The sequence below is a fragment of the Amblyraja radiata genome, chromosome 6 (assembly GCF_010909765.2).
Source record: "Amblyraja radiata isolate CabotCenter1 chromosome 6, sAmbRad1.1.pri, whole genome shotgun sequence".
NCBI lineage: Eukaryota > Metazoa > Chordata > Chondrichthyes > Rajiformes > Rajidae > Amblyraja > Amblyraja radiata.
The window spans coordinates 20,583,316-20,606,985 of NC_045961.1; the positions used below are offsets into that span (position 1 = coordinate 20,583,316).

A 23,670-nucleotide genomic window follows, 5' to 3' on the forward strand; every position below is an offset into this window, starting at 1 on the left:
TTGTGGCTGCAAGCGGCCACCGGGTCCCGACTGCAGAACTGGCCGCCACTTCAGCGCCTTCTGCCGGCCCGCTCACCTCTGGTAGAGCTCCCTGTATGAACACCTCTCACCTGCCGCTCGCCGGCTTCGCTCATGTCAGCCGCTTCCCGCAAATCCTTAAATTCCCACAGCCGAGTAACCTCAATCTCGCTGTCGGAATTTAAGGATTTGCGGGAAGCGGCTGACATGAATGAGGCCGGGAGCGGCAGGAGAGATGTTTTCAGATGGAGAGATGTCAGAGGTGAGCGGGGGCTGACAGAAGGAGCTGTGGTGGTGGCCGGTTCCGCTGTCCGGCCCCGCGACCACTCACAGCCACCCAAGCTGCTTCCCTCCCCGGCCTCAATGTGGTGGCTCCGTGCAAGGAGCATCGCAAGTGGGTTACTGGCATGATCCTGATCCCCTCCTTCACAATGCTCCTGCCCTCCCTGCAACTTTACCCCAGGCCAGACTCCCCAAACGCTGTGAAAAGAACTCTCTCCCCCCCGGGTAATACGGTATTTGAAATCATATAGCACCAAGAAATGTACTTATCACATTATCAGTACACAAACTCCATTCTTCTCTCTTTGTTTCTTAAAATATGCTTAAGATAATGGCAATCCATATTTGAAAAACCCGCCAAGAAACTTGCGCTGCGCTTACACAGTAGGCTGCTGCGCATGAGCAGTACTGCAAAGGCAGAATTTCAGCTGCCTTCAGCCCCGCTTGTGATTGACGGCTTCAAGCAGCGCTGACGGCATGTGGGCTGCACAGACCTTCACGTGTTGCAAGTGCTGCGGATGAAAGGCACGGAGAATTATGCCTACCGAAGAGATCGATCTTTTAGATAGGCATAATTCTCCCATGCCTTTACTATATATATTTAGTAATTACCATGTTATAATTTTAGTCAGGGTAGGCAGTCCTACCTTGCCTACCCTGAAGGCACGTGCCTGCTTTCATGATCAATGTATGTACAAATACTTCTGAGAGGAATAATCCAAGAAACAAAATCTCACATTGACTGACAATACAGAAAAGATCATGATCCATCATGAAGGCTCATGGTTGACTGCAATCAAATTAAATCAAGAGAAGCAAGATGATTTAAATGTAGTAAATAGTGCACCAATTTTGTTTTATAATATGAACTTTATGTGTAAATGTCACCAGAGTTAAACGTACACAGAATTATATATTAGCTTTCCTCCCAGTTAATAAATATCAATCAATTGCATTACATTATTGCTTAAAAAGCATTCAAGCCTTACTACCAACTCAGACAAGATTAACAAATACTAAACTGGATATTGAAAGTTATGAATTAATAAACAGACCAAAACACTAAACGCATCTTGAGGCAACTGGAATAACAGATAAAATATCGCTGGAGATTTTAATGGAGATGAGGAATGCAGACTAAATCTATGTAAATATTCAGCATTACCATTATAGTAATTTTAATTCAAGTCATTTTCATACCAAATGTACATTATCTGAAGCAAGAATAGTTTCACTGTCATCCTTATCAGCTCTTGATATGCACTGCCCAATGCTGGAACTGTCACTTCAATTATTTATGAGAGAATCAATTATAGTGCTTGGCACATTTGAGATCTGAATGATAGACTGCATTGGTATAATAGTGAGTGCTTCTTAAAAACTTTCCATATTTAAGTCCCTTTTTCTCTCAAACGCTAATTTCAGGTCTATCTTTTCTTTATCAGCAGGATAGAATTAGGTCAGGTGCCATCTATGTCCAGGAAGAGTAGAAAGGGCACTGGTTGATTGATTAACTGTGAATGTTTTCTGTTGTGAGCTGTGAGTAACAAAATCATTATTTTTTTATAAATAGGTCTACAATTTCATTACATTTAGCACAACAGAAACCTCCCCTAAGAGGTGCATCTAAAATACGCTGCAAAGCCCACTCCTCTGTCAATTTTCTTTTCATCACCATGACAACCTGACAGACAACAATCAAAGACATCGTCTATAGGGATTTTGAATTAAAATTATAGTCACAGCACACTGAAAGATGTAAAAAAAAAACGAGTATATAATATGGCCCCAAGTTTGTGTGTACGTGCCTATGTAAGATGATTCCTACAATATTGCACCAATTACGTTTCATATTAATTGTCCCTCATTACCATAAGGACACCACATCTAACTTGTCAAGCTAATCCTAATGCATAAGGGGGGTAAGTACAATTACTAACCCTTCATTAGACAGCACCTTATCTGTGCAACAACAAATAAATACATTCAGAACTACACTGAAATACTATAATGATTCAGTCATATAACTCAGATATTAATCAAATTATATATATCACCATTGAAATATTTCAAGACACAAACTATTCTTGTGCGTAATTCTAAAATGTGTTTTAAACTTCTTGCTAAGAATGATCAATGATGAATAGTAAAATGATTTATGTAACTTGGGCTTGCAGGATAATATTGACTGTACTAATGTAGCCTTCTGCATCCCACTCCACTTGACTTACACTTTCCTGAGTGGATTATGAGTGGGATGATTTCATGAACTAATGTCCATTCCGGATAAGTAACCTTCAGCATTCTCATATTTGCCCTTGTCGAAGACCAAAAGAGATATTTAACCCGTGGACTTGGTCAGTGATTGCAAGAAGCCATTCCAGAGGAGAATGGGTTGCGTGTGAACCTAACCCTGATGTGCCACCCAGGCACTTGTTTGCATTTAAAACATTTCTAATGCGGTAACATGAACACCGTAACATTAACAATTTTGATAAAAGAGTATAATTAGTTGAAACCTTGCTCTCAAGATGCTAATAACATTCTCAGTGCTGCCGCCTAAACACTGGGGCTTGCTCCCATTGTAACATTTACGTTTTTATACTCTAGTTTCAGAGTCTGGTAGACCCAATGGCATTTTGATGTTTATGGTCGCTGAAATTGCTTTTGAAAATGTTATGATGTATGATTTGAATTGTCACTTTACTGATATTACGCAAATTTATATTCTGGACTGATATTCAAATGTTTTTGGAAACATAATTGTAAGCATTATAGATATTGTTTGAAAATTATTTTGGCAGAACATTTTGAAGAAGTGACCTGTGTAATTTGATAGTATTACAATGTTAAAATAAAGCTTTTCCTTTTCAGCAGAATGTTTCTGGGTTTCATTGATTAACCCTGTTGACTCCACATGTTGTTTCACTGCACTGTAACATGGTTCCTGTTTCAGGAAAACTCACCGGTCAGATTTAGTTATTGAGGTGAGGACCTTGCAGAGAGATGGTCACACCAAGATCAGCAAGTACATGTGTAGGAAAGAACTGCATATGCTGGTTTAAATCAACGTTAGACACAAAATGCTGGAGTAACTCAACGGGACAGGCAGCGTCTCTGGAAAGAAGGAATGGGTGATGCTTCGGGTCGAGACTAAAGAAAGGTCTCAACACGAAACGTCACCCATTCCTTCTCTCCAGAGATGCTTCCTGTCCCGCTGAGTTACTCCAGCAATTTGTGTCTATCAGCAGGTACATTATTGTTTTTTTTGTATATCCCTCACCAGCATCTTTTGGAAAAGTTGTTCTCTGTGGATCTGAGAGATGAGCAGCGAGAGAGCTTTATTATTTTCAAATTATGCATTCAAAGCTACATTTTCCAACTTTGCAAATGTCTCCTGTGGAAAGTATTCTTCTCCATTCTTGGCAGTCAATCAGGATTGAGGATGAATTGCATCTAATCTGGTTTTACAGATTCTTAGGTGGTAGTCAACACAAGAGGGCGTGTGGTTAGTTTGTGCAGTGGTGTGCTCTGTCACAGGCTTTCTGGGTGGTCCCAATACATGGCTCAAAGGTTCTCCATGCTATCCTGAAAGCAGCTTCCCATTAAGTGCCAAGGGTCATTGGAGTCATTGGGGATGTTGCACTTCTTGAAAGAAACACTCAGTGCTTCTTTGGGTCTGTTTCTCTGTCACCTGTTAATCTCCACCCATTGCAAGGGTCAGAACAGAGTATCTGCTTTGAGATACTGGCATTAGGTGTGCAAATGATGTTGCCGCCCGAACTTGGCCAGCTGGTCCTCAGCCCTAGTGTTGTTGGCCTGAGAATGGACACTGACATTGTTTTTCCTTCCAGTGAAATTGAGGGATTTTACAGGCAAAGCATAGGTGGTATTTTCCCAATGATGCATGATGCCAGCTGCAGGTATGCAAGGTCTCAGAAGCAGAAGGAAAGGCAGGACTCACTGCTCTAGGTAGACAATGAGTTTGTGACAGATCTGAGATCTTGATCTTCAAATATCCTCTTCCTCAATTGACCAAAAGGCACAATAAAGGCCAAACAGGTAATGACAGATTATAAACAGTGGTCGCAACAGGTTCCTTATGGAGATTCCTAAGTAATTTATTCTATAATATCTCTGTTGTTGCCTTTAGTTAATAAAAATCCTTGAGGAAGAATGCATAACTCATGGTGAACCCAGATTGACTGAAATGGACTTAAAATTCCAACTATAGATCCTGGGGGGAACCTAATGTCAATGCTGAACATTTCAAACAGGCCATAACCTGAAAGGAGATCTGAGGGCATTTATATATACAAACACAGATTTGTCTTCTGGACCCTTACAATGTGGGAATGTCACTGTAGATTATATCAACACATAAAAAACTGGAAGCTAAGACATGTTTACTCCTGTCTCCGACAGTTGTTTGAAAGTGTAAGTTTGAGAAAGACCCTTTAGAATGCTGATAATCTCAAATCACAGTGGTGCTGCCTCACAGCGCCAGAGACCCAGGTTCGATCCTGAGCTTGCTGCTGTCGATATGGAGTTTGCATATTCTCCCTATTTGCTGCCTCACAGCGCCAGGAACCAGGTTCGATCCTGAGCTTGGCTGCTCTCTGTATGGAGTTTGCACATTCTCCCTATGACCTTGTGGGTTTTCTCAGGGTACTCCGGTTTCCTCTCACATCGCAAAGACAAGTGGGTTTGCAGGTTAATTGGCCCCAGTAAAAACAAAAATTGACGCTAATGTGTGGGGAGTGGATGAGAAAGTGGAATATAGACCTAGTGTGATCAGTTAATCAATGGGTCAGCATGAACTTAATGGGCCAGAGGGCTTGCTTCCATGCTGTATTTCTAAACAAAAAAAAAAAAATTTCCTCAACTAAATTGTCATTGTCACACTAGTGGTTGAACATCAAACATTAATATTGGACTATTTGTGGTTCCAGAGCATTTTCACAATGAAAATAGAAGAATCAAAAGAGAAAGTTACATCACTCAATTGTCAGTTACATATTGTCATGGGTATAATTTTTGGATTGTAAAAAAACAAGGGCTGGAAATAGACTTTAGCAAATAAATCCTGCCCAAATGATTCAGAGTTAACGCCTTAGGAATATTTAAAATTAATAAACGGTTTACAAGGGAACTGCATGCAGAGTCTATCCCCTGTACGGGACAAAAAAATACATGTGCTTATCTGTCAAAGGACACAATTATGGGCCTGTCCCACTTACACAACTTTTTCAGCGACTGCCGGCACCTGTCATATGTCGTCGCAGGTCAGCGAAAATTTTCAACATGTTAAAAATTCAGCAGCAACCAGAAAGACGCTACGACTCTTTGGGCGACTGAGGAGACTACTCACGACCTTACTGGCGACATGTCGTGGGGTGAAGCACAGTGAGTAGTCGCCCAAAGAGTCATACCATGTTCTGGTCGCCGCTGGATTTTCCTGTTAGGGTCTCCCATTATAGTTAATTTTGTATCCAATTTGCACAAAACCCACACAGTCACAGGGAGAATGTGCAAACTCCGCACAGACAGCACCTGAGGTCAGGGTTGAACCGGGGACTCTGGCACTGTGGGGCAACTGCTCTCATCAGCTGTGCCACCCTGATGGAATATATTAGATCAAAGGTGAGATAGCAAATTGGATACAAAATTAACGGTGGTAGGTAGAGTAACATTGAGAGGTGCTTTTCATATTGGAGGCCCTTATCCAACGGTGTGCTTCAGGGATCAGTGCTGGGTCCCCTGTTGTTTGTCATGTATATTAATGATTTGGATGAGAATGTAGATGGCATGTTAGTAAATCTGCAGACAATTCCAAATTTGGTATAATTACAATCAGCTGTCCACAGTGCACTGATAAAGGATAAAGGGTACAACATTTGGTGCAAGATAAAGTCCGACTAAGATAGTTCAAAGATCCTCAATAAGGTAGATGGAAGGTCAAGACTGCACTCTAGCTTGTGAGAGAATGGTTCAGTTGTCTTATGACAGCTACAGTTGCAAGAAACTGCCCCTGAATCTGGAGGAACGCGTTCTCAAACCTCCGTGCCTCTTGCCTAAGAGGTGACCTTAAATACATTTATAAAATCATGAGGGGCATGGATTGTGCATATGGTCACTGAGTTTTTTCCACGTTAGTCGAATCCAAATCAAGAGGGCATGGATTTAAGGTGAGAGATAAAAGATTTAAAGACGATCCGAGGGGCATGTTTTTCACGGGGGGTACACGGAACAAACTGCCAGAGGAGGTTGTTAGAGGTAGGTAGAATTACAACATTTAAAAAAACATTTGGCCAGGCATATAGATAAGAGACCATTACAAGGGATCGAGGCCAAATGCAGGCAAATGTCATTAGCCCAGATAAGAATCCTGGTCAGCATGGATGAGTTGGGCTGAAGGGCCTGTTTCCATGCTGCATAACCCTATGAATGGAAAACTCTGACATAAAATCACCTCCTTGATATTCAATACCCTTACCATTCTCAAACCTTGAATATTTTGCAATGGACCAAATGATCTAACTGAACAAGTGCAAAAATACAACAACTATAAAAGTCAGAGGTTAGATAACCTGCAAAATGATTCATCTCCTTATTTCTAAAAACTTTAGGGCATCAATCAGAATGCAATCGAATACCTTCCATTTGTCAGGTTGAGTGCAATTCCAACTGCTCTAGATCTGAAGAAGGGTTTCGGCCCGAAACATTGCCTATTTCCTTCGCTCCATAGATGCTGCTGCACCTGCTGAGTTTCTACAGCTTTTTTGTGTACCTTCGATTTTCCAGCATCCTTCTTAAACACTGCTCTAGGTATGTTTGTATCATCCATGGCAAAGGCTACTTGATTGGTAACTCAACCAGTACTTAGAGTCATAGAGTGATACAGTGTGGAAACAGGTCCTATGGCCCAACCCACCCACACTGGCCAACAATGTCCCAGCTACCCTAGTCCCAACTTGCCTGAGCTTGGTCCATAACCCTCCAATCCTGTCCTATCCATGTACCTGACCAACTGTTTCTTAAACGATGTGTTAGTCCCAACCTCAACCACCTCCTCTGGCAGCTTGTTCTATACACGCACCACCCTTTGTATGAAAAAGTTACCCCTCGGATTCCTATTAAATATTTTCCCCTTCACCTTGAACTTATGTCCTCCGGTCCTTGATTTCCCTGCTCTGGGTAAAAGACTATGTGCTTCTACCCAATCTATTCTTCTCATGATTTTGTATACTACAAGATCTCCCATCATCCTCCTACGCTCTGTGGAATAGAGACCTAGCCTACTTAACTTCTCCCTATAGCTCCCACCCTCTGGTCCTGGCAACATCCTTGAAAATCTTTTCTGATCCCTTTCAAGCTTGACAATATCTTTCCTATAACATTGTGCCCAGAACACTTTTCAAGTGTTACATCTTCCAAAGTGATTCATCATAGCTCATCAAGACTTCTTTGCTAGGAGCTCTGACCTCTACAAGTCTTCTTCTTGCGTATGGCATGCACATCCTAAAGTTGTAAGACAACTTGTTCTGTTTGATCTTCTGTTTGTGCACGCCAGGTTGATTGCAAGCCAGGGTGGACCACGTGAAGGTTGCAACCTCCCACCCCAACCCCACTAGTTATCCAACCTAGGAAGAGAGGGGGGCAGGTATACAGGAATACCATTCACTGAAATGTCCTCTTCAAGTCATAGAGTGATACAGTGTGGAAACAGGCCCTTCGGCCTACACTGGCCAACATGTCCCACCTACACTAGTCCATTTGGTCCATTTTGACATTGAAAAACATATCACCATTCCTTAATGTTACACCATCAAAAGCCTGGAATCTATCAAAAAACTCCATGCGAAACATGGACAAAATGACAAAGGCATTTAAATACAGGCCTAGCCACTGATGCACACAATCAATGCGCAAAACATGAATGCATTTATGTATTCTTTGGAGTTTAATACTAGTTTCTTGGCACAGCTATTCTCAACTGTAGTAGTTATCGATGACCTGTGAGAAATAATCCTAAATACTTGTATGACAATTCAATACGTACATGGTAGGGGTTTTCTGCATTGAAAGTTGATGGAAGCCCTTCTCCTTCTGGAATGGTGTCATTTGCTGTTTGTTCTAGGTTTGCATCTTGAGCTTGCACCTCAGTGGTTTCTATGTCAACCTCAGCTGGAGCTCCCAAAATTTGGCCAAATTCATCCACTGGACCAGGGTTAAAGTCAAACTCGTAGTAGTAAGGGTCAGGTATTTGAGGTCTCTCGTGATCCACTGCTCTTTTCTTCCTCTGACCCTCTGTGAAGACAAGAGTAATTGCATTGCAAATTGTCTAGCTTCAAACATTAAAAAAATTTAAATGCTAACATTAATGTTATCAATTTTCAGTACTTTATTTTTCTGCTGTAGATGGTTCAAAGAGCTATGGAAAAAGATTGAAGAATCCATTAAGCTCTTATTTATGTTTACAGACACAAGTCACTTTATTAAGTAGAAAAATACCAAAGAATAAATAAAACTGGATTTTTTTTCAGTTTAACCGATAAAAATCGTAAAAAATATTACTGAAGGCCCTTCTGGAAAATGGATTTTTATTCATATTCATCAATAAAATTCTATGCTGACAATAAATGTCAACCAGAAGTTACAATTTCATTTATTTTGGTTTAAGACCGTCACACATTGCTTTCAACATTCTGATTAAGCCTTCTGATGGATTCCATTCGCCCAAGGGATGGTGGTGAAAATGTCCAAAGGAATAAAAACATGGGTGGAAATGGGCAAAGAACACAGAGATATTGGTGATTGTGTGAAGACTGTGTCAAAGAAAGAATGAATTAAGGAAAAGCTAGAGGTCGGCTGTGATTTTGATTGTAAAGCACTTTAAAATGGACCAAAAGTTGATGCCGCACTTCATCAAAGTTTGTTTGTAATCACTGCCAATACCTGAAATAAAATCAAAACAACACTGGAACTGAACGAAAAATGGAATAGAATAGAAAAGAATAGAATACTTTATTTTCACATGTGACAAGTCACAGTGAAATTCTTTGCTTGCAGACCTTGCCAAGGTATGCAAATAGTCGCTCATAAAGGGCACTTACAAAGATACAAATGACAGTTTCAAATATATTCTCAGGAAGACCTGAGAATAGTGGCAGAGCTGCCACTTCACAGCACCAGCGACTCTGGTTCGATCCTGACCTTGGGTGCTGTCTGTGTGCACGGAGTTTGCACGTTCATCCCTGTGACCCTGTGGGTTTCCTCCAGGTGCTCTGGTTTCATCCCACATCTCAAAGATGTGTGGGTTTGTAGGTCCATTGGGCTCTGTAAATGGCCCCTAGCATGTAGAGAGCGGATGTGAGAGTGGGATAAAATAGAACTAGTGTGAGCGAGTGATCGATGGTCAGCGTGGACTCGGTGGGCCGAAGGGCATGTTTCCATGCTGTATCTCTAAAATAAAATAAGCTTTGCAAGGGCTCCCTCACTGGTGCAAGAATCCATTTGACATAGGCACAGACTAAAGATACATGGAATTTAATTACTCATATGAATACTCTGCAATCGGTCCATCTCAACCTTAGGTAACAACCAACAGTGTAAGGAATTACCTAATAATAATTGTCATGAATAGTCCTGAGCTATGCTGTCTGCTTACATTCACTCATAGATTAATGAAGTTGCAGGTTAAACTGCCCATAACTAGACCAGAAATCCGAAGGACGCTGGCCATTCATTTAATTTTATTTATCATTGACATTCCAACACAATCATTTTGATTGCAGGATGGTAAGACTTGCTGATGAATGCGCTCAATCTAACCTTTGGTTGAGTGAACCACTCCGTCATCTTCACTATGAGATGGGAATCAGTTTCTAGGTTGAAAGCATAAAGCCCCAAATTCAATGTTGGGTCTTTACATTGATGGAGGTGTGAATTAATTATTACTTGTTTTGAGAAGATCTTCTTATAGGTTTCACACGAAAAAGCAGTTTATTAGATCTGACATTAGTTTATTTAGAAAAAGCAGTTTATTAGATCCTATGTCACTTGATAATCAGAAGAATTAGGGTAAACAGTCGTGCAAAACTCTCATCTCTGTTACCTTTGGTGTAAGTTGGACGAAGCCAGTAAATAGGGAGGTCACCACATAGTTCCAAAACCTTAGGGCTCAGGAAGGCATGGTCTTTGATCGGTTGCTCCGCAGCCACCCAGATAAGAGATTCTTCTTCAAACTTTGCAGGCATGATTTCATCTTCCTTAAATTAGAGAACAGTAAATAATGCATTGCATTTGGTTATCAATTATTAAAAAATAATGTAGCTTTCAACTGTCTGCAATGTTATTGTCACATGGAATTCTAAAGGGAGCTCCACTGTTAATGTTACACTGAAGTCCTCTTTAAAATTGTGATTTATCTCTTATTTCTATGGTCTCAAGAAATAACCCCTCTGTTGTAACAATTTGGTTTATAATACTGCATATACTACCAAACGGGAACATTTTCTCAGATTATATAAAGCTGCTGTGCCAAACAGCTTCCTGCACTACAATAAAGCAAAGCTGATCAAACAGAACCATTGATGGGTCTTTCAGTGTGTAGGAAGGAACTGCAGATGCTGGTTTAAACCAAAGGTAGATACAAAATGCTGGAGTAACTCTGCGGGACAGGCAGCATCTCTGGATAGTAGGAATGGGCGACCAGTCTGAAGAAGGGTCTTGACCCGAAACATCACCCATGCCTTCTCTCCAGAGATGCTGCCTGTAGCCGCTAGTTGCTCCAGCATTTTGTGTCTATCACAGGTCTTTCAGCTCAGCCACGATTGGGCTCATTGCTTCAACCCGAGGTGTGCTACAGTTTCCAGTCGGGTCTGTAATATTTCACAAACCCTGAGGTGGAGACAAAGGCAACTGTGACCGGCCCTCAGATATTCAGACAGCAGAACACTCAGCAATCAACTGGTTGAATTATCTTTTTGAAATGATTCTTCCAGAATAGCCGGAATTACCTCCATATTACCACAAGATGGCGACATTGGCACAGGAGTGACTGCTTTGATTCACTTGCAAAATTGATAGTTTGTAACCAATGTTAAATTCCTGCAATCCTACTGCTTGCTGTACTCTGAGACAGGCTCGTGCTGAAGATATTGCATAATTCATCCCCCCACAAATGCACATTTATTGCATAGCTGGAGAAAGCACCACCACTTGATAAACCACTTTGTCAAAAAAATATTCAAGAAAACTCTAATTGACTGAAGAGAGATTTCTGAGTATTTCCTTTCAGGCTTCTCTGAAACAGGGTTTGGTGTAACGACACATGAAAAGGGCACCTTGTAATGCTCAGACAGTCATAAAGACATGTCTTGCTCTCGCTTAAAGGTCTTGTACTCAACTATCCCGAAGTACATTGTCAGCTGGTGGCAATTTATTTGGCAATTCCAGGTAAACAAAACTTGAGCAAAGATGGAAAATATCAGAATTTGTTTTTTCCTTTTTTTCACAAATGTATGAGCATTGAAATTTGTATATGCCATCAATTATGTATAAACATTGCTGTGCCAATGATTAGATTTTGGAGAAGCTTGAAAATGTATAAACTGGCAGCTAAAAGCTAAAAATATCCAATTAAAATGACAAAAGAATTCCGAAGATTAATAATCATAGAACAATAACATATTGAAGTGCATGTTTCCTGGAATGAGTGCAGAAGGTTAAAACTGCCACAAGGAATTGACTTCTTGTTTTTTTCTCAGCCTAGTAATGAATTACCATTAAATATATTACTTTTCTTAAATATATTACTTCTCTTTAATTCTCTGAAACCAACCTACAGTAAAAATCTACTGCATGCTCTTGAAGATGAGAGAAAAAAAAAATATTCCAATACTCTCACATTACCCTTTAAAAAAAAATATGCTGTGTACCATGTAGCATTTAGACATATTTTGTATTAACAGCAATATTGTCTTTAATCATTGCACTGTAATTCCCATCATGTTTCTTCAAGGTGTTGGCATGTATTTTGCACTTTAATTAAAATTGATGCTTGATAGCAACATGGTGGCTGGTTGCCAGTTTTTTTCTGTCAGATTTATTTAATGCTCTGTGATTTTGACAAGACCATTACCTTGGTTCCCTTTTTCTCACAACCCTCTCTTCCTTACTCTCTTGTCCCCATAGCCCCCTTTCGTATTCCCCTCTTATTCCAGACTCCATCTCATCATCCATCACCTTCCCTTCATTGGAAATGAACCTCGTGATAATATTTCTTTGGGAATCATCCATTAAAGTGCAAGTTGAGAGACCACCAATCCTGTCAACAAACTTCTAACTGCCAAGTTTGTACCACTTCTGAGTTCTCATTATTTTTCCACCCTGTCAGTTCTTTCACAACTCAATAAGCCCTTCAAATTATCCTTTTGTCCTCTGATTATTTTCAGATCATATTTGTTCTTTCTTCATTCCAGGTATTTCAATTGACAATGATCAGTGGGCTCCCATACTGATCCACCACTCTGCAGTGCCGACATTATGCCTTCATGTGATCCCTATTAATCTGCACCTCAGCAGATGATGACTTCATTATATTGGAGATACAGGGAACTGCAGATGCTAGTATCAAAAACAGACAGAAAGTGCTGGCTGGAGTAACTCGGTGGGTCAGGCAGCGTATGGAGAACATGGCTAGGTGACATTTCGGGATGGGAACCTACTCCAGATTGATTGTGGAGGTGGGTAATAGGTTAAAACATTAAAGCAGGCGGGGGGGGGGGGGGGGGGGGGGATAGGGAGATAGTGGACAAATGCCAGAGATGAAAAGACAGAAGATGTGAGATAAAATATTGAAGTTGTGAATTGTGAAGCTGGAGAAGGAATGCAGGTGGAAGAGGAGGGGGAGGAGCAAAACAGGTGCAAGTCTGGGTAGGCTGCAGGGGAGAAGAGGGATGGGGGCAAGGGGAGGTTTGAAGGAACAAGGAAAGGGGGGAGGGTTTGGTGGTTACATGAAATTCAATGAGCATTCATGGGGGTGTAAGATGCCCAAGTGGAATATGAGGTGCTGTTCCTCTAATTTGCATGTGGCCTCACTCTGGCAATGGAGGAGGCCCAGGACAGAAAGGTCAGTTTGGGAATGGGTTCCCATTCCCTGGTTATAATGGTTATGAGGTTATAATGGTTAGCAGCAGAGAGATCCAGCAGGCCTAAAAGCAAGTGTTCGACAAAATGGTCACCAAGTCTATGCTTGGTCTCGCCGATATACATAACGCCATATCAGGAACACCTTTCGCAGTAGATGAGATTATAGGAGGGGCACATAAACCTTTGTCTCACCCGGAAGGACTGCTGGGATCCCGAGTTGGTGGTGAGAGAGGAGGTTTTGCATCTCTTGTGGTTGCGGGGAAAGTAGCTGGTGGAGAGGTTAATTTGGGTGGGAAGGGATGAGGGAACCAAGGAGTTGTAGAGGGAGTGGTCTCTGCAGAAGGCAGAAAGGAGTGGGATCACGTTGCAGGTGACGGAAATGTTGGAGGATTTTGTGTTGGATGTGGAGGCCGGTGGGGTGAAAGGTGAGAAGCCAAGGAACTCCATTATGGTTCAGTCTGGGGGGAGGAGGAGCAAGAGCAGAACCACAGGACACAGGGGCGACATGGGTGTTGATGAGCATTTAACGCCACTGGGCCTACATTCACTGGAGTTCAGCGGAAGAGGGGGACCTCATTGAAATGCACAGAATAGTGAAAGGCTTGGATAGAGTGGATGTGGAGAGCAACGTTTCCACTAGTGGGAGAGTCTAGGACTAGAGGTTATAGGCTCAGAATTGAAATTAGGAAGGAGATGAGGAGGAATTTCTTTAGTCAGAAAGTGGTGAATCTGTGGAATTCTTTGGCACAGTAGGCTGTGGAGGCAAAGTCAGTGGATATACTGTATTTATGGCAGAGATGGATAGATTCTTAATTAGTACAGGTTATGGGGAGAAGGCAGGAGAAATGGGGTTAGGAGGGAGAGATAGATCAGCCATGATTGAGTGGTGGAGTAGACTTGATGGGCCGAATGGTCTAATTTTACTCATATCACATGAGGAGGAGCTGCGTTGTAATGCAACGCAAAGGGATCTAGGGGTATTAGTACATGAATCACTAAAAGTTAGTATGCAGGTGCAGCAAGCAATCAGGAAGGCCAATGGAGTTTTGGCCTTTATTGCTAGGGGGATTGAGTATAAAAACACGGAGGTCTTGCTGCAGCTGTACACAGTATTAGTGAGACCACATTTGGAATACTGTGTACAGTTCTGGGGTCCATACTTAAGAAAGGATGTACTAGCCCTGGAGGCAGTGCAGCGAAGGTTTACAAGATTAATTCCTGCAATGAGGGGATTGACATATGAGGAAAGGTTAAGTAGGCTGGAACTCTACTCTTTGGAGTTTAGAAGAATGAGAGGCGATCTCATTGAAACATATAAGATCGTGAGGGGCCTTGATCGGGTGGATGCACCGAGGATGTTCCCAATGATCGGGGAAACTAGAACTAGGGGACATAGTTGCAGAATAAGGGGGGGCTCTTTTAAAACTGAGATGAGGAAGAACTTCTTCACCCAGAGGGTGGTTAATTTATGGAATTCACTGCCCCAGGGAGCAGTGGAAGCAGAAACGTTAAATATATTTAAGTCTAAAATAGATGATTTTTTAGCTGCCAAGGGGATAAGGGGCTACGGGGAGAGGGCAGGGATATGGACCTAGGTATGGTTAGTATAGTAAGACCTGAGTGATCTCCTGGACAAGTGTCGATCGCCTGGATTGGGGTCGGAGAGGAATTTCCCGGATTTTGTTTCCCGAATTGGACCTGGGTTTTTATCCGTTTTTTTGCCTCCCCCAGGAGATCACGAGGTTCTTGGGGTGGAGAGGGGTGATAGCGGTATAAAGGGGAGGGTAGTGTCTTGTGTTCTGTGTCTTGTGTCTACTGTTTGTGGGTAAGTGTGTCTGTTTAGTGTTCAGCCATGAGCGAATGGCGGTGCGGGCTCGACGGACCTGGTGGTCTACTCTCGCGCCTACTTTCTATGTTTCTATGATCCTATGATCTTATGATACATCTTCACTTATGATCTTATGATCTTATGTGGGATCGATCTATAACAACAGTGGGGAATCCACGTTTACTAAAGAAAAAGGACATCCCAGATGTCATGCAGGATGCAGAAGGTAGCCCCAATGAAGCTGTTGATTTAGCGGAGAAAGATTGGGGGGGTGGTGCCAGTGTACACCTGGAACAATGACTGATTGACATCACTGGCAAAAGACAGGTAGTGTTGGGGCCCTTGCGGGTGCCCATGGCTATATCTTTAACTTGGAGAAAGTGAGAGGGGTCAAAGGAGGTGTTTTTATGGGTGAGGACAAGTTTTGCCATGAGGAGGTTAGTGGAGGGAAATTAATAGGGTCATTGTTGGAGGAAGAAGCGAAGGGCGTTAAGACATTTTATTGAGGAATGGACGTGTAAAGGGATTGGGCATCCATGGTAAAGATAAAGCTACGGGTGCCAAGAAATTAAAAGTTATTCAAGAGTTGAAGGTGTCTTGGATGTGTGGTGTCTTGGATGTAAGTCGGATGGGACTGGACAAGGATGGAGTCAAGATATTTGGAGATTAGTTCTGTGTGGATGAAGCAAGCAGAAACAATGCGTCATTATATTTCCCATTTGATACATGAGGGATCACTCGATCAAAAAAAGAATCTTATGCCTAAAGCTGAAATCATTATTGCACTTGATCTGATAAATGATTTATACAGTATTTACAATAAGAATAGTCGATTTTTTTGTATCGTGTCATACCTGATAGAAAAATATAAAAGCAAATAATAGCCAACTTATATATTCTCTATTAAATGAAAACCAAAAACTACAGATGCTGGAAACACTCAATGGGTCAGGCAACATTTGAGAAAATAAAAATGTTACTGACATTTCATGTCGAAGATCCTGCTGAAACATTAACTCTGTTTTTCTATCTGCAAGATCTGATAAGTACTTCCAACATTTCTGTTGTTATCTTATATTCTACATTTTTGATTTACCAACCAGTGATGTTCAGACATTTACCTGCACAGCAGCAGTTTGGGTTTAATACTACAACCATAAAGCAAGAGACAAAAACAGATTAACTTTAGTGGACATTGTTCTTCCCTGGCCAAACCATCAAGACAAACAATGAGAACCAGATGTCTACTTTGGAAGTTCTCGGTGTTTTTAATGGGTGTTTCTGGTGCTCTGAACACAGATAATTGTTTGATGGAACTACAATATGTTACCTTAGGTCAAACAAGTGAAAACAAAATATGACATCAAAGCTATCATACTTGAACAGTTATCAATGTCATTATCTCAAAAAATCTTGAGATAAATCAGCAGTTAACCACAATTCTAAATAAAAGACCCAGAGGCTCATATCAATGGGTCTGGGTAGGGTTTCTTACAAACTCTCTGGTTTAATCTTCTCTCAGACACCATGAGGTTTCAGTTTACAAAGTATAATTCATCACATTTCCCTTTTAACCTCTCCTTGATGAAACCATCAGATCTTTCAAATCCTTATGGCTTCATATCAGATGCTAGACATTCACCTATGTTCCTCACACGTTAAACATCACAAATCGGGTGAATTAATATATTTTTAATTTCATCGAATCCCTTTTGAAAATTAACTATTTGTCTTTGTCATAACATTCAACATTAAACCCAAGCTGGGGTTCCCTTGGGATAGTATTGGAAGTATTTGAGGTTCGGTTCCTTTGGATAATCTTGTGGTTAAACATTTACATGATCACCGTGTTATCTTTAAAGTACGTTTTCATTTTAGTCTAAACCATTATAAATTGTTTAGATTTCTACTCCCGCCTCCTATCAAAGTTTCCCGTGTATTCACCAGCATACTGAAATGAAGTTCAATAAAACATCAAGCCAGTTAGGTACACAAAAATGCTGGAGAAACTCAGCGGGTGCAGCAGCATCTATGGAGCGAAGGAAATAGGCGACGTTTTGGGCCGAAACCCTTAAGTATTTCTTCTGTCTCACAACCATTTCAAATGGTAGGTGAATCGAGGACCAGAGGACGTAGGTTTAAGGTGAAGGGGAAAAGATATGGTACAAATCTGATGGGTAACCTTTTCACACAAAGGGTGGTGGGTGTGTGGAACAAGCTGCCAGAGGTGGTAGTGGAGGGGGGACTATCCCAACATTTAAGAAACAGTCAGATAGATACATGGATAGGACAGGTTTGGAGGGATATGGACCAAACACAGGCAGGTGGGACTAGTGTAGCTGGGACTTGTTGGCCGGTGTGGGCAAGTTGGGCCAAAGGGCCTGTTTCCACACTGTATTACTCTATGACTCGAAATAGAATGGGGAAGAGAGTCTAAGTCACACTCATTTCTACAATGTTTTTTCTGTCAAACTTTCTATGCCATTTCTTCCAGATGCTTGTTCACGGAAAGCAACTCCATTCCACAGTGCTAGTTGAATGTGTTGCTAGTATTGGGATATTGGCCAAGCTAGCAGAAGGTACAGCATATTTTCAAGCCTTAGATTTAGCAAAAACAGCAATTTACTGTGTTTTTAGTGATATGCCAAGTCTATATTTAAATTTCAGGATGCTGAGCTTCACTTAAAATGGGAAATGTATTCAGTGTTCGAGTATCAATGGAAGAAATTCAGGAAGGACAACTAGAATGAGAAAGGGTATACACGATTTGTGTAATACTCTTCCACAACTGTACCCATCTGATAAACTAGTTCAGGCATCATTATCCAAAGATCAGTGCTTACAGGATAAGGTTCAACAAGAAAGCAGGGACAATGCTGTCAGTTCTTGCATGTAGCTCCCAGATAGGACTATCTGGGAGCTCCACGTACATCTATCACATGCCACAGCTCTAATTTGAAGCACCTAAACTTTTCACACTAACATTGTACGGTACTGAGGTTGGTGTCATAAAGAACTTGGTAGCTACAGTACAACTCTCCCCTGTAACATGAATCTTCACCCATCAAGCGACAAGATCTGAATCCTAATGCCCCTGTCCCACTTAGGAAACCTGAACGGAAACCTCTGGAGACTTTGCGCCCCACACAAAGTTTCCGTGCGGTTCCCGGAGGTTCCCGGAGGTTTTTGTCAGTCTCCCTACCTGCTTCCACTACCTGCAACCTCCGGCAACCACCTGCAACCTCCGGGAACCGCACGGAAACCTTGCATGGGGCGCAAAGTCTCCAGAGGTTTCTGTTCAGATTTCCCAAGTGGGACAGGGGCATTATAGCAATGAAGAACTACAACTTGTAAGAGAAAGAAAATACCAAACTTAACAATTGTGGGAGCTCTTAAAGCAAAGGTTATTCGTGGGAATCATTGCATTGAGTCGTATGGCTGTTTTGAGACAGCTTTTTCTTCAGTGGATCAGAGGCAGGATCGCAAAGCACAATTGGATACTGCAATGTTAGGGATGAGCACCTATGGCAAAATAACCAGTTTCCCCCTCAACCACAACACTGAAGACATCTGATCCATTACTGAAGATTCAAGGTCTTCAGCTTGACGGATTCCCTGACACAGTGCCAGATTAAGACAGGACCCTTAATTAAAGGATGTCATTTTAGGAAGGAGACGAGGAGAAATTTCTTTAGTCAGAGGGTGGTGAATCTGCGGAAGTCAGTGGATATTTTAAAGGCAGAAATAAATAGATTCTTGATTAGTACAGGTGTCAGAGGTTATGGGGAGATGGCAGGAGAATGGGGTTAGGAGGGGGAGATAGATCAGCCATGATTGATTGGCGGAGTAGATTTAATGGGCCTATCGGCCTAATTCTACTCCTATCACTTATGACTGTATGATCTTAATTTACACCCACCCACTCTTTCATCATAGTCAATTCTGCTCAAAAGTGACAGCGCATGTGGTTTCTCAAGCATGGTTAACTTTTAATTGTAGCAGCAATGACCCTGGAGCTGCATGGCACTACATGTCACTGCCTTGCACCTGTCTCCTTCAGTCAGTAAGTGCATTAAATCCACAGAGGGACAAGGTACAACTATCCACTGCACAATTTGCATTTCTGTGTCTGACAATCCCAGTTAATTATCTGTTTTGAATTTTAATTGGAACCTGTAATACACAGAGAACAAATGCTAAGCAGAAACATTTCTAGGCCATAGTGCCTTCATTGGGCTGCTCCAGTGGTGAATCTGGGTCGCCCTAGCCATTTGTTCTTTTACAACACCACAACAAGAGTAAATAATAACACTGACTTTGGGCAAACCCCATGTTTAGTTTATTTTAGTTTATTTTAGAGATACAGCGTGGAAACAGGCCCATCAGCATACCGAGTCCACACCGACCAGTGATCCCCACATATTAACACTATCTACACACACTAGGGACAATTTACACATCAAGCCAATTAACCTACATACCTGTACACCTATGGAGTGTGGGAGGAAACCGAAGATCTTGGAGAAAACCCACACGGTCACGGGGAGAGCATACAAACTCCGTGCAGACAAGCACCAGTAGTCAGGATCGAATCCGGGTCTCTGGCGCTGCAAGCACTGCAAGGCAGCAACTCTACCGCTGCGCCACTGTGCCACCCATGTGTTGTGCTGAATAATATGCCTCGCCTTAGCTTCTGAATACGTTGAAGGAAAAGTGAAAACAGCTACATTTGAGGTTCAGGACACTAGTTGTAAGAAGCTCCATATAAAACTATGAGCTTCTGACATTCCAGTAAGTTATTTTCTTCCTATTTCAAAGAAAAAAATGTACATCAGTACCCTCCATACATCATGTTTCAATTCTCGGAAAGTAGTCACATGACGACTAACGCCATGCTCTGCCTTGCTGTTCAGATATGCCAGTGAGCCAGATTCCACCTTTAAGTTTGTCAAAACTTCAAGTCACCAGAATTTAATACAAGTGTACGAAAGAACTGGTTTAAATCAAAGGTAGATACAAAATGCTGAATAACTCAGCGGGACAGGCAGCATCTCTGGAGCGAAGGAATGGGTGACGTTTCAGGTCGATACCCTTCTTCAGACTGATGCCAGGGGAGTGGGAATTCAATACATAAAAGGAAAACACACATGAAAGGGCCATCTCTGTTTTTTTTTTTCCCATCCTGATAAGTCAATATAAATATATTATATTTTTTACTGAAATGCAATATTTTCCTTTGGTCCAAGTTGTCTGTATTATTGACACAAAGTCTTGGAAAGGCATTTTCAAAATTCTCAGTTTATATTTTTGAAAACTTTTATTGTTCTAGCTTGCTGCTAAAACAGCATTTTTAATATATTTTTTTTCTTGGCTCATGTCTCTCAAATATATCTCTCAGATTTCTGATCTTTCCTTACATCTAATTTGCATGAACTATAGAAACATAGAAACATAGAAAATAGATGCAGGAGTAGGCCATTCGGCCCTTCGAGCCTGCACCGCCATTCAATATGATCATGGCTGATCATCCAACTCAGTATCCTGTACCTGCCTTCTCTCCATACCCCCGGATCCCTTTAGCCACAAGGGCCACATCTAACTCCCTCTTAAATATAGGCAATGAACTGACCTCAACTACATTCTGTGGCAGAGAAACTATGTGTTTCTTATTCCATCAGTTCCTTAATACCTCAGTGATTAATGTGTTTGGAGCCATTTATTTACAGAATTACTTCACTGCAAATACAACTCTCAGATCTGTGCTTTTCCAAATAATTTGGGTTTTCTGGTTGTCACAGATAGAGAAGGCTATCCAGTTGAGCAAGATTCACTCAGGGTGTACCCATGATTAATGGATTCTTCATTGAATTATCTGATGGTGAATGATTAGAGCTCTGAATCAGTGGATCTCTGTGCCAGTCAACATGGGAGAGAAAACTAGAAAAAAATAGATTATTTCAGAGTATTTTCTAACTCTAATAATCTTATTAATTGTGAGGTCACGGTCAATAGAAGATGTAATAAAGCAGCTTTTCTATGGCAGTTTTGTGCAAAAACATAGAACTGTACAGCAAGGCCCAATATGACTGTGTTGGCTCTGAGGTTAATTTAAACTAATCCCACCTGCATGCACATTGTTCACTTCCCTCCATCCATTGCCTATTCATGTGCCACTATAAATTCCTCTTAACCATTGCTATCATACCTTCACCCCTGGCACCATGTTTCACTCTCTGCGTAAAAACATGTCTCACAAATCTCCTTTAAAATTTCCCATCTCACCTTAAATCCACGATTCGGGGCAAAGACTATAGCTATCTAACATACTGTACCTGTGCCTCCCATAATTTTATCTATTTCCATCAGACTGTTTCTTAGCCTCCAATGCACCATAGAAAACAAACCAAGTTTGTCCAATCTCTCCGTGCAGCTAATAGTCTCTGACCCATGAAACATTCTGGTGAACCTCTTTTGCCACCTCTCCAAAGCCTTCACAACCTTGAGTGACCAAAACTGCTGCAATGTTTCAAATGTGGCCCAACCAAAGACCTCTACAGCTGCAACATGACTTCCTGACTCAATGCCTTGGCAGACAAAGACAGGTATATTTTACAGCTTATTTTCCACTCTATCTACTTGTGTTGCCATTTTCAGGGAGCAATGGACTTGCACCCTAAGATTCCTCTGAGGATAAATGCTCCTGCCATTTACAGTACACTTTTCTCTTGCATTTGACCTCCCAATGTGCAACATCTCACACTTGTCCAGATTAGACTCAATTTGCCATTTCTTTGCCATATTACAAACTAGTCTTTATTGTGTTGTACCCTTTGACATTCTTCATCATGATCCATAACACTGCCAAAGTTTGTGTTGTCTGCAAACATACTAATCAGCCCATTGACATTCTCATCTATATACAAATCACACGCAACAAAGGTCCAATAATTGATCCCAGGCAATTATTAAACTGCTACCTTCTCTGGAATTTAAAACAGGTTTGAGTTCCTAGTTCTGAAGAATGGTCATTGATTTAAAATCTTAACGCATTGTGTCTCCCCGTACAGATGCTGCCTGACCTATTGCGTATTTTGAGGATATTATATAAACCGGTTGATTAAAACACTATAAGTAAGGCTGTTGAGGTAAATATACATCTGCAATCCCCTCATAACTGGAGCACTCAAGCAGCATTCGGTTCAACAACATTGTCCTGTGAAATGGCTGTGTGGAAGTCCAGCAAAGAATATACCAGTCTCAACATCAAAGTTTTCTGAACGTTTCATCGCCATTCATTTTAATAAGGGACATTTCTGTACTGACATAGTTTCAGACATCTAAATATGACGTATGTAGACACTTACAGATCACAAGTACATGCTCAGATATACAAATACAGAAATACAGAAAAATGCCTGATTATGAAATACTTGTTTATGAATGTAATTGTCCGATGTTGCCAATTATAGCTAAGTGTCCATTTTGTGCATTCATTGTCACTCCCAGAGAAACCATATTAAAAATGTAACTGCTATGCCTAATAAATGTCTTGCGATTTCAATTACATTACTCCCATGTGTTCTGAAGAGGTCCCTGTGTCTTACGCATGTACCTGTTGGATGACTGTGCATGAAAGTTACTACAGTGTGCATGATTTCCAAGCAGTTCTCTTATATCAGTCACATCCTTTCTTATATCAGAACATATTTTGGCCAAGTTTCCCCTTGCTTTATCTTTTCAGCGTCTTATTATATGTGCCATGAGGATGACGCAGTATGCCACTGAATTTCCAAGACTCCATATGACTAACCTGTTGAAATCCATACTTATCTGCTTTTCTACTGACAACTCTACTTTGCAATGTCAAAGAGGTTGAAATTGTCTGTCTAACTTCACTTTGATTCATTGGTGCATAGATCTCTTTGTATAGTGCATGCTAAAATAAGTCTGCCTTATCTGCCTATGGGCAGGAAGGAACTGCAGATGCTGCTTTACACTGAAGATACACACAAAATGCTGGAGTAAAGGACCTGTCCCACTTGAGCGTCATTTGCGCGTCACGCAGGTGGTGCGCCGAGATTTTGTGAATCCCAAAATCCTGGGGCGCTGCGCGCGACTGCGCATCACTGCCCACGCATCACTGCCCACGCCTCACCACGCGCCATGTGCGCATAATGCACACCATGCGCGTATCACGTGCGTGGTGACGCGTAAATTATGTCGCGTAAATGATGCGCAAATGACGCCCAAGTGGGACAGGCCCTTAACTCAGCGGGACAGGCATAGATAGATAGATAGATAGATAGATAGATAGATAGATAGATAGATAGATAGATAGATAGATAGATAGATAGATAGATAGATAGATAGATAGATAGATAGATAGA

At 41.4% G+C, this 23,670-nt stretch overlaps 1 protein-coding gene across 1 annotated transcript in view; it reads right to left on the minus strand.

Moving 5' to 3' along the window:
* Nucleotides 1–23,670, minus strand: part of cnmd (chondromodulin) — a 55,904-nt gene that overhangs the window by 5,789 nt on the left and 26,445 nt on the right. The window contains exons 5-6 of the mRNA XM_033022303.1: nt 10,418–10,571; nt 8,363–8,610 (exon numbers count right to left, since the gene is read on the minus strand). Coding sequence (XP_032878194.1) covers nt 8,363–8,610; nt 10,418–10,571 — 402 coding nt within the window. The remainder of the gene's footprint in view (nt 1–8,362; nt 8,611–10,417; nt 10,572–23,670) is intronic.